This window comes from Mytilus edulis, chromosome 5 (genome assembly GCF_963676685.1).
Source record: "Mytilus edulis chromosome 5, xbMytEdul2.2, whole genome shotgun sequence".
NCBI classification, from domain to species: Eukaryota; Metazoa; Mollusca; class Bivalvia; order Mytilida; family Mytilidae; genus Mytilus; species Mytilus edulis.
The window spans coordinates 35,000,804-35,013,068 of record NC_092348.1 but is presented as its reverse complement, the minus strand read 5'-3'; the positions used below and the strand labels follow the sequence as shown (position 1 = coordinate 35,013,068).

General features: G+C 35.6%; 1 protein-coding gene across 1 annotated transcript; it reads left to right on the top strand.

Moving 5' to 3' along the window:
* Positions 1-9,936: 9,936 nt before the first annotated feature.
* Positions 9,937-12,009, top strand: LOC139523541 (uncharacterized). Its single transcript, XM_071317643.1, has one exon. The coding sequence runs from the start codon at positions 10,050-10,052 to the stop codon at positions 11,859-11,861; it is 1,812 nt and encodes a 603-aa protein (XP_071173744.1). The 5' UTR covers positions 9,937-10,049; the 3' UTR covers positions 11,862-12,009.
* Positions 12,010-12,265: the final 256 nt, after the last annotated feature.

The following is a 12,265-nucleotide window of genomic DNA, read 5'->3' as shown; positions in this document are numbered from 1 at the left end:
TGTGGTTTTTGTTATGAGTTCCCTTTACAATATTGATAAAAGGAGAAGTACGGTATACCATCAATGAGACAGTGGCACAAAATTGAAATAACACTGGCATCTGGAGAGCTATATACAATACAGTCTTTAAAAATAGGCAGTTGTCTATACAATATGTCAAACTTTTAAGTTTAAACGAGTATAAAAAGTTGTGAATAAATTTAATAGAACTTTGCCAATAACACCAAATTCCTCAAATTGAAATAATAAATAGAAGAGGACATTATACTACTACAGACTAAGTTCCTGACTTTGGACAGGCACATGAAAATGTGGCTAAGTTTATTTTTTTATGCAGTTTAGCTGCATTATACGAGCACCCTAGATTTATGTTCTACCCAAATAAATGCTAAAATACTTGCCATTGGTATTATCTAGCTGGTTACTATGTTATATATAACTAATTGAACACTTTTTTAATACTTTTTATTCTGGATTACAAAAAATATGACCAGTAAAACCTTAAATGATAATTGAATCACCCAAAAGTTTTGAAGTTGCACATAAGAAGTAGTGCTCATTAGGAATCCTTGTGTAGTTTATTACGACCTGTGCTTTTAGCTAAGATGTCAAAGAATAATGATATGAAAAATTTAATCGCCGAATATCTCTTAAGACAAGTAGTTTAGATTTCCAAAATGGCAAAAGTCGTAGGAATATTGTTTGTCATCAATAAGTAGTACAACTACGTCAGTAGATAATATAATAAGTTTAACTGTTCATGCTGTTGGTGGCAATTTCAAATAAGAAGACGAAATTTTCATATCTTTTTAATTTGGACGAGGTTTGCAAAAAAGCGGTGGTCCGTGGGACCTTCAAGTTTTGTATGAGGAAATTCGACTTGGTTTCTAGCTACGCCCGACGGAGTCACCTTCCACTTGAAAAAAAATAAGACCTTTTTACCAAAGTCTCCAAATAAACGATCTAAAAACTTATTTTCATCATTATAATTCATGACAGCAATGTCCATTTTGTTCAACCGCTAGCTTTATACAGAAAATCGCCGACATATAATGTGTAAATTACGAGTAAAATCGTATCTGATTGTCAAAAACAACATTAAACACATAACAATGGCTGCCGTGAAGACAAAACTTTACAATATCGGATCCGATTCCGGAAACGGATAAGGGTAATTCCGGGTTTTGACGATCAACTACAAAAAAATCCACACTCAAAATGAGGGGGAGGACAGGGGTAAGGGAGACAGGGAGAAAGGGGGTAGGAGAAAGGAGAGGAAGGCTGGGAGAAAGGAGAAAAAGTTGGAGAAAGGAGAAAAAATAAAATATCTCTCCTTTTAAAAAAATTTCTAATATTTCAAGAAAAATTATCTCAAAAGGAGATGTTTTATTCTAATGGGAGAAAGGAGAACAGGGGTAGGAGAAAGGAGAAGAGGGGTGGGAGAAGGGAGAAGGGTACCCCCTGTCCTCCCCCTCCAAAATACATCTATGCATGATAGATGAAAATAAAAACTAGAATTGAAAACCGAAAGATATATGTAAAAGAAAGAAAAAGCAGAAAATATTTTATACAGACACTCAAAATTACTTTTTGACAAATTTTAATGTCAAAATCCAATTCAATGTGACAGCTTAATTACTGCCCACTACGCCCATTGGCGTGTGGGTCAGCAACGAAGTTTCTCCACATCTGTCTGTTTTGTGCCATCTTCTTCAAGCTCCCCCAAGTATGTTGGAAATTTGCCATCTCAGACTCAACTGTGCGCCGCCATGTTATTTTAGGTCGTCCTCTGCGTCTCTTTCCCGAGTCCAGAACATTGCTGTTTTTCTAAGTTCTTCAGGGTTCTTACGTAAAACATGGCCAATCCATCTCCATCTCCTCCTGCTAATGAGTATGCTGATTTCTTCCTGTTTGCATTTAATGAGGAGGTCCTGGTTTGTGATTTTTTTGTGGCCAAATATCCTTAGGATTTTCAGACTCTTGGTATAGAATGTAGAGATCTTCTGTTGGTCTGCCTCTGTCATTCGCCAACATTCAGAACCATACAACAGGATAGGTAGTATACAACTGTTGTCCGGATGGTGTATTGACCGGATTTCCATACGGGCTGCAGGTTATTAAGTGCAGCTCTAGCTTTTGACAGTCTTTGTTTGATGTCAGTGTTGGCTCCACGATCTGATCTTACAGTACTTCCTAGGTAAGTGAAGATATCGGTCTGTGTTAATGGTTTCCCTTTTATTATAATTGGTGCTGGGTTGTTAGTGTTTAAATTCATTACTTCAGTTCTCGTAGTGTTTATTTTGAGACCTATCTGTCCTGCATACTTTTCTATTCGACTGGACTTTTCCTGGATATGTTGATGAGTGTGCGATAGCATGGCAATGTCGTCAGCAAAGTCCAAATCTTAATCTTCAAGAATGGTGAAAGTTCCCCTTCTTATGCCTCTTGGGATATCTGCAGTTGTTTGTCGCATCACCCAGTCAATGGCTATTATTAATAGTGTAGATGACATTACACATCCTTGTCTTACTGCAGTTTTAATTGGAAAATAAAGTTGTTCACTTCCGACTGTACATTTGAAATTTTCATAAAAAACCTTGATTAGATTGATCAGGTGTTGTGGGTTGCCGACATCTTTTTCCATTTTTAAAAAATAAGACGTTTTTAGACCATAATGACGGATATTTGTGAGTAACAAGTATTTTCCCCGAGTACAATAAAGAATTCGGACATGTTCATTTGTTGATAAAATAGGCTGTTCTTGATAATCAAGATGTTGTTATGAATATTTTTGCCGATATCCTGCATGTTTGACCTAATTCCTAAAACTAGTATCGAAGTGTTTGCAAAATTGAGATAACCAATAATATTGAGCGATGGCTCATTTATTTTCCTACTTTATATAGTCTTTGGTGGACTATTTTGTATAATCATAACCCTCATATAACTGGCATAATAAGTAAAATTCTTACATCGAAGCTGTCACGGAACAGAAGTTCCTTCATAACATAATTTCCAAATGGAACAAATATTCTGGAATATTATTTCCACAGGAATAAATATTACAGTAGATGTTCCTAACGGAATAAATAGTATAGAATATTTGTTCCATCAGGTACAGGTATTATGACATTGTTTATAACAAAGTTTCCACTGGAACTTCTGTTAGGTGGAACAAATATATGTTGACAAAGCGACAAGATGGTGGTCCAATTTCAATCGCCGACACCCTGCGTGATGACGTAGATTCCCCCCTTGTATATGTTCATGGTCACAGTATACATTTTCTTTATCAGTGATAAATGATGATTATGCATGTATGATGCTTTTAAAGTGTAAACATATTACAGCAATTTTGAAGGGGTATTTTTTTCCTCAATTTTGAAGGGTCAATTAAAGTAGCTGGAGGTTTCTTACTTTATTTTCACAAATAATGCAACTATAATATATAATACCTGAATGTAAGAAAATCATATGATATCTATTTGATGTCTGAGGGTTTTAGCTGTTCCCCTAATGGATCGGTAGTTTCTTTCCGAGATCCTTTATCATAGGATTTTCGGCTTTCCTCTACCAGGAATACAGCTGGGCATTTAGCGGTATCGGTTTGGATTCCAAGTATGTCCTCTCCGGTTTCCCGTTCGTTGTCTAAGCATTTGTGCGGCATCCGGGGTGACCTTATCCTTTATTTTGTATATAATGTTTTTTCATATTATGCATTTTTTATATTTTTGAGGATGAGCGAGTCAGGTGAGTGGGTGTGTTCGTATGCTTTATTACATTGTACTTATTGTTTTGGGGAAAGTTAACTTTCTGGTAGTAAGACCCGTCACGGCCAGGCTGGGAAACTGGATAGGCAAATGCTCACATTAAATCTGTATCGATACAGTGTGTTAAATGTCTTCCTTTTTACACCATAACCCATGGTGGTGCTCCTACTAAAGGAGGAAGATACAGAACATACATACATACATATATATGTGGCGTCCTTTAGGCCACTCTACCCCCTCCTGGTGGATAACTTGGAAACGGTCGAGATCCCTACCCTAAACCATATATTCAAGTATAGGACAATATAATAAATAAAAAAAAAATATAGGGGGAGTCCCTGGAGTCACCCACCCCCTCCTGTTTGAGAACTTGGAAACGGTTGAGATCCCCACCCCTTAACCATATATATTCATGTTTGTGACAATATGAAAAATTAAATGAAATAAAGGGAGAGTCGCTGGGGGTCATCCCACCCCTCCTGTTTTAGAATTTAAAAACGGTCGAGATCCCCACCCCTAAACCATAAATATTCATGTATTGGACAATATAACAAATCAGATGAAATACAGGGGGAGTCCCTTGGGACACCCCACCCCCTCCTGTTTGAGAATTTGAAAACCGTTGAGAGTCCCCACCCCTTAACCATATATATTCATGTATGGGACAATATAACAATGAAATATAGGGAAAGTCCCTTTGGTCACCCCACCTCTCCTGTTTAAGATCTTGGAAACAGTTGAGATCCCCATACCGAAACAATATATATTCATGTATGGGCCAATATAACTAATTAAATGAAATATAGGGGAGTTCCTGGGGGTCACCTCCTGTTTTGAGAACTTGGAAACCGATGAGATCCCCGACCCTAAACCATAGATATTCATGTATTGAACAATATAACAAATCAAATGAAATGTAGGGGAAGTCCTAGGGTCACCCTACCACTTCCTGTTTGAGAACTTGAAAACCGTCGAGATCCCCACCCCTAAACCATATTTATTCATGTATGGGACAAAATAACAAATAATTTACATTAACTATGGGCAGTTCAGTCAGACCTCACCTTTGATCCCTGTAGTAGTGAACATTTGTCTGATTCGTGTCTCAAAACTTTTGTACTATAGAACACAAACTCAGTTTTCTTTCCAGGGAAACAAGTCCATTCATACAATTACATGTTCGTACTAAGTCAACTTGTACTAGTAGCAGTCAACTAAAACCAACGTCAACTACCAAGTAGAACAACTGCAATCATTGCGAACTTGTACCACTGCAGAATCACCATAAAAAATATACATTGATATATGCATTGCTTTTGAAATCTTGATAACATATACATTTTTTGCCTTAATAATTAATTCATTAGATAAACATAAATGTACTATACATGAATGTTGAAGCAACATTGCCCAGTGGCGGATCCAAAGGGGGGGGGGGGTTCCGGGGGTGCGCACCCCCCTTTATTTTTGCCGATCAATGCATTTGTATCGGGACATATGTTTTGCACCCCCCTGCACCCCCCCTTTGCCCTGGGTTAGCACCCCCCCTTTCGAAAATTCCTGCATCCGCCCCTGATTGCCACAGTTTTCATAATTACGTTTGTCTTGGTTTTTGGTTAACTGCCTTCAGAGCTTGCAGCGCTCTGATTTATTTTGTCTTGATTTTTATCAACCTAGCGATCATACATTTGATCATAGATTTTCATATGATGAATACAAAATGTTTTATCAGTTCAATTGAGTTCTGGAGCTGGCATGTCAGTAACTTCTAGTAGTCCTTTGTTAATTTATGTTATATTGTCATTTTGCTTATTTTCTTTTGTTACCTATTCTGACATCAGTCTCCGACCTCTTTTGAACTGAGTTTTACTGTGTGTATTGCTCTGTGTTTGTTGATTCTACATTGGCTAGAGGTATAGGGGATGGGTCTCTCAAAGCATGCTTAACGCTGCTGCATTTTTTGCGCCTGTCCCAAGTTGGGACACCTTCTGTCCTTTGTTAGTCTTGTATGCCTTTTTAATTGTAGTTCATTTATATGTTTTGGAGTTAAGTGTGATGTCTATTTTCACTGAACTAGTACACATTTTGTTTAGGACCAGATGAAGCCAGCCTCCAGGTGCAGGATTTTCCATGAGTGGCCTTTGGCGGTTTTCTGCCATTTGGTAGTGTTGTTGTATCTTTGACAAATCCCAACTTCCGATCTAAATTTTAACCAATCAGTGGTGTAAGAGTTGTCAACTTTGCACTGAGTGCTATTTTGTAGTAAAAGCTGTGAAACTAAATTTGGTTAATTTGTTTAAATTTTTTCAGTATTTTTTTTAGGCAGTAAAAACCTTTTTAAACTTGGTGGAGTACATCGAAACGTATTCTACAGATAACTGAACAAAAGATTTGCAGTCAATATCACACTTTTACATTGACAGGTGCAATCATATACAAGACAAAGGACCAACAATTTTGGCTCCCTTGTATCTTCTAAATGAAAACAAACTTAGACATGTTACTTGTAAGGAAGCAAATCCTTATTAAGTTTTGGTTAAGATGATTGAACTGCGATATACCTATGCCTTACAGAATATGTTGATACCACAAACTTTTTAAGCTTACACATGAAACATTAAATTGGGTTAATGTCAAACTAACCTTGTCAGACAAGACACTTACTACGTACCCCGTACTCCGAAAGCTATACAACTATTGATTTTGCATTTTATCTATTGTATCCGAAAAACACTTAATTATTATAAGTAAATGTTAACTATTGACTCACTAAAATCTAGGGAAGTTGAATCCTGACAGACAGATGCATACCCTTTTAACAAATTCATACTTTTTCTTAAACTTTAGTAATATTAATAAACGGCAGCATCATTTTTTTTTAAATAAAAGGTATTCAAAGGTTTTGAGTGACATGTATATATAATATTCGAGTGAATGTTAAGTTGAACTATGTTGACGACCTTTACCTTGTAGACATAAATTCTATAATCTTATTCGAACACACCATCTGGTAGAAGCCAACAATAACAAAGTATCAATAAAGGAGGGGCGAAAAATACCAAAGTACAGTCAAACTCATAGATCGAAAATAAACTGACAACGCCATTGCTAAAAAGAAAAATAGACAAACAGACAAATAATAGTACACAAGACACAACAATGAAAACTAAATACTAAGCAACACGAACCCCACCAAAACTGTTGGGTGACTCAGATGCTCAGGATGGGTAAGCAGATCCTGCTCCACATGTGGCAGCTGTCGTGTTGTTTATGTAATTACACATCCGGTAAATAATTCGGTAAATCACATTCGGCAAAAGGGAAGTGGATTATAGTTACGACATAATGAACATAGCCGATATCACCTGTGAAACGGTTATTACATAACAGTCAACCAACTCGTGATGGCGTCCGTAAAATTTACGAAGTGATGATTTCAACTTCAACTTTTGGAACTCTGGTTTAATAGCTTCCTTGTGAGCAGCAATCCTCTATCAAGGAACTCATGATAGGGAATATAATCCCGGGAAAGTCGAATCAATTGGGAGATATATACTCCGTTTGCAGGCGCTGCAGGAATGTAGTTACATAGAATTTGGAAGCTGAAGTAATCTCTTTTGTCGTAAAGTTTTGTTTTCAACGGACCCTCATTATCAATTTCTAGATGTAAGTCAAGATATGAGGCACACCTAACAGTATCTGTAGTATCCTTTATCTTTAGTTCGATGGTATATAGATGCGTTCAACAAAGTCACCAAATTTAGAATTATATAATGAGAGAACATTATCTACATGGCGGAAAGTAAAATAGGATATCGCTAACTTATCTTTCCGTTCCTAAGAAGTTCCTGTATGAAGTCAGTCTCGTAATAATAAAGAAACAAGTCGGCAGGAAGAGGGGCACAATTTTTTTCCTATTGGAATTTCGCCAGTCTGTTGAAAAAGACGTCCTCCAAACGTTACAAATATGTTGTCAATCAAGAAATCAAGTATATTGAGAATGTCAGTTTCAGAGAATTTTTTATTTGAATCGGAGTGATTCTTCACAAAGTAGGATTTATCCCTCCCTAAGAGATTTATATGCCGACACATTGCTTATAATACAGATTCAATATTTTATTAAAGTCTCACCACTTGTATAACATTATACATTCCAATAAACATATAAAACATTGCGTATAACATGAAATATTGGATAACATTTATAAAACATATTGTATATTAAAACTAACAGTAAAATATCATTAGCTTAAATACTAAAACATATACAAGTGCCATTCTATTAAGAATTATGAGAGACTAATATTAAAAGATTAATTATATACAAAATTTATACAATTTTAAAACTACATATATCTAAGATGTAAAATATATCATCAGCTATATACAAATAAAATAATTTGTTCTTCTACATAAAATGTTATAGCAGGTTTTAGCAACTACCTGACATAGTTCTTCGTTTCTGAATAAAAATATAAACTTTTCGTCAATAGACAAGTTATAAAATTGATCGTTATGTTTTACAGCTTCACTATACAATATATTTCGAAGGTCTGCATATAAAGGACATAAAGTAAATACATGATTTTCGTCTTCAATTTCATTTTTACACATAAAACAACATCTTTCATTTATTGGTTTATTCTCATAACGTCTTGTTTCCATTTTAAGTGGCGCAACACCACATCTAAATTTTGCATAAGCACTTCTAAATTTAATAGACATATTTTGTTTTAAATATAACTCTGTACAATATTGAGATTTATATAGCTTATAAGTGCGAAGCTTGTTACCATTACTCTGTGACAAAATTTTTGTTTGCCATTCTACAATATATTTATTAAATAAAACATTTTCAATTTCTCGAACAATATTCTTATGCAGCACACAATCAATACTAGTATACAAATCAAAATTACAATCTTTAAGTTTTTTCATGGCTCTATTACACCAGTTTTTCTTATTGTTTACAGCATTTTTATGTGACCATTTGAACACTTTATAATTTATTCTGTTATTGGTCATGACACTACATCTTGCTCAGTGCCCGAAGACACATGTCCATTGCTTTACACTAGGTGGTCTCCAGCCCATGTCCCCGTTAATTGCATCATTTGGCGTATACTTGCCAACACCCATGAAAAACCTGATAGCTCTGTTCTGGACAGCGTTGATACAAGAAAAAGAACGAGTACCCCAAATGGATGCACCGTAGCTTATGACTGACCAGACCAGAGTATCAAATAATGTTGTAAAGGTACTGTGCTGGAAACCACCATGTGCTTTACATTTTACAATTAATAAACTTAGAGCTCGACTTGCAGACCTTGCTACAGCTTTACCCATTTCATTATAATCGAGATATTCTGTCAGGAATAGACCAAGATATTGGTAACAAGATACTATTTGTACATGTATTAAGAAAACGCGTATCTAGCGTACACAATTTAAATCATGGTATCTATGATGAGTTTATTTCAGTTTAAAGATCTTTTAAGTCGAACGGACCTGACCCTACGGACCCAGTGAACTCATTACTTGGTCCAATAACAAAAACATAATTTGGATCACCGAACCAACAAAATTGTTATAAAGTTCAAAGCAAAGACTGACTGGCTCCTGTTCAGAATAATATATCCTGTTTAGCTGACAAGTCGTATTTTGGACCTTGTGAGCTAGGACGTTAAGAATAGAACAGAGCTCGTTGGTATATTATAAAAAAAGGTTATTATAGTTAAATACTATTTTCCTGATCTCAAACTAAGTATGCATGGAATATTTGGACGTTTAGCAATTACGAGTAACAGAAAGCTAAGAAGTTCATTAGATGTGACTTACGCTTAAGCTAGGTAACCCCTGGCCCCGATTAACAGGGCAGTCGGGTGGTAAAATATATGCTAAAAGAAACTCCTTATCGTAGTCCATCATATGTGCTAGGTGTCTTGCTAAATGGACGTTTAAACGTCTTCTTTATTTTCAGTCCCTATTTAATTTCCAATATATATTCATTAAAATCACTGAGATTTATTATCTATAATTCTAGTATCTAGTTTTATCAAACAAAATATCAATTAAGTACACATGTACAATCAAGCAATATAGTGTATTATGGCCACATCAGGTCATGTGAAAGAAGAAGAGATATTAACATGTTCCATCTGTTTAGAGCAAGTGAGATCACCTAGAAGGCTACCTTGTCTGCACACTTTCTGCTTTCAATGTATCAGTGAGTATATTCTGTCAACTGAACGACGTGCCGGGCATAAAATCGCACATTATATGTGTCCTGTATGTCGAACAACTGTCACGCCCCCAAATGTAGAAATATATACCAAACAGTGGATTGAATCCTTACAACGTAACGGTGCTACATCTTCTCCAATGGAAACTACAAAAGAACCGCACAACCATGACTGCCATATATGTAAAAGAAAAAAGAAAAACATTTCCGCGACGAAATGGTGCCGTGAATGTATCGAAGCCTATTGCGACGACTGTTGCGAGACGCATAGTTTCATAACATCTTTAACGAATCACAAAGTTGTAGATATCAAAAGTATTCAGACAACTGAAAATAAAATCGATTTGTGTAAAATATCGGATGCCTGTCCCGTCCACAGTTCCAAAGTAATCGAGGCATATTGCTTTGATCACCTACAACTTTGCTGCATGCTGTGTGTCACGTCTCAACATATTCATTGCAAAGATGTACAAGCCCTCGATGTCATCATAAGTAAAAATGATGATAGTTGTTCATTTGAATCGAGCTTGACTGAAATTCAGTCAGGTACTGCAAAATTACTACAAATACAAAAAGACGAGAAGACAACTTTGAAAGAATCGTTTTCCAGTATTGAAAGCTTTGTGGTCGATTCGGTTAATTCTGCTAAAAGTCAATTAGATAATTTGTTGATTTCATTCTCGAAAGAACTGAAGATAATTGACGATAAACACCAAGGTGACGCGGACTCCAAATTAGATATAATAGAACAACTTTTAAATCGCATCAATGAACTTCTCCGTATAACAACATATATTCGAGCTTACGGCTCTAGAACACATTTTTTTATTCATCTTCAAAAGTCGAAACCGGAATTGTTTTCAGAAATTGAAAAATCTGTAAAATCCTTTTGTGGAACCGTTGACGTGAAAGCAACGTTTGATATTGAAAACGTACTACAGGGATTATTGGAATTAGAGAAACTAGGGAATGTACTTGTTACTGAGAAAAGAAAAGAATTTGTAACGGAATATATCGGGATATTAAAAGATCGGTCATATTTACATGACAGCACTGTCTTCCCTCATCTCCGTCTTATAAAACGAAAAACTACACTCGTTTTTCCTGGCTATGATTTGTTTGGGGGAGTGTGTACTTCAGACCAGACAATTGCATTATGCTGCAAGTTCAAGGATGGAACCCACAAGCTGATTATTGTCGATGCATCAACAGGAACAGTAATTAACGAATGTGTTTTACCCGATTACTGTAAACGATTAACATACGATCTATTGAAAAAGACACTTTATGTTTCCGGCCATTATATTTACACTGTTAGATTTGAAGAGCGCTTCGGGCAACCAAAGTCTTTAAAAAACACTAGCACTAATTATTCGTGCGGGATTTGTATTAAAGATAATTACCTTTATGCTAACGTCGGAACTGGAATCAAGAAAATGAATTTATATAATTTGGACGGAGGATTGCAAGCAGCATTCTCAATAAAATGTTCATATGGATATACAGGTGAAATATACACACTAACGATAGATTACAAGAACGGTCGTTTAATACATGCGTCCGAACATAGTTGTGTCACTTGCACTTCACTTGATGGAAAGGAAATATTTTCTACTGGCGTGTCAGGCATTACCAGCGTAGTCGTCAACTCTAAAGGCTTTATTTTTGCCGGGGATAAAATTGGGTATGTCTATTTGATATCGGAAGATGGGAAAGAATGTAGAACCTTACTGAACAAGTGCGATACTAGTAAAATAAAAGAATTGCGGGATATCTGGTTGGACAAATCTGAAAATACTCTGTTTATTTGTGGAAATGAATATGTAGAACTTTATGATATTACCTACTGAACAAATAGGTTTTTTTTCTCAAAAGACATTACTTTCATATGAAAATGAATACGTACAGAGATTAAAAACTTAATTTAATTTACCCTAGCTTAAATGACAAGATATGCTATGGCAAAGCTTGTTTCAACAATACTAGTATATCAATATTCAATAAGTGCATGTTTATAATTTATATAGCTTAACTTTTATTTTTCATAGACAATACTTGATATTGGAAGGATTATAAAAAAAAATTATAATGCATGATTGTTCAATGAAATCTTGGGAATCGTGGGAATGGTAATACATATAAGAATAGTAAGATATGTGGTATGATTAACTGGGATAAAGCTGATGACCGTAACTGCATTCACGGTCATCCGAAGATTTCGGATGAAAAATTAGGTCAGTATCTGTACTGTCTG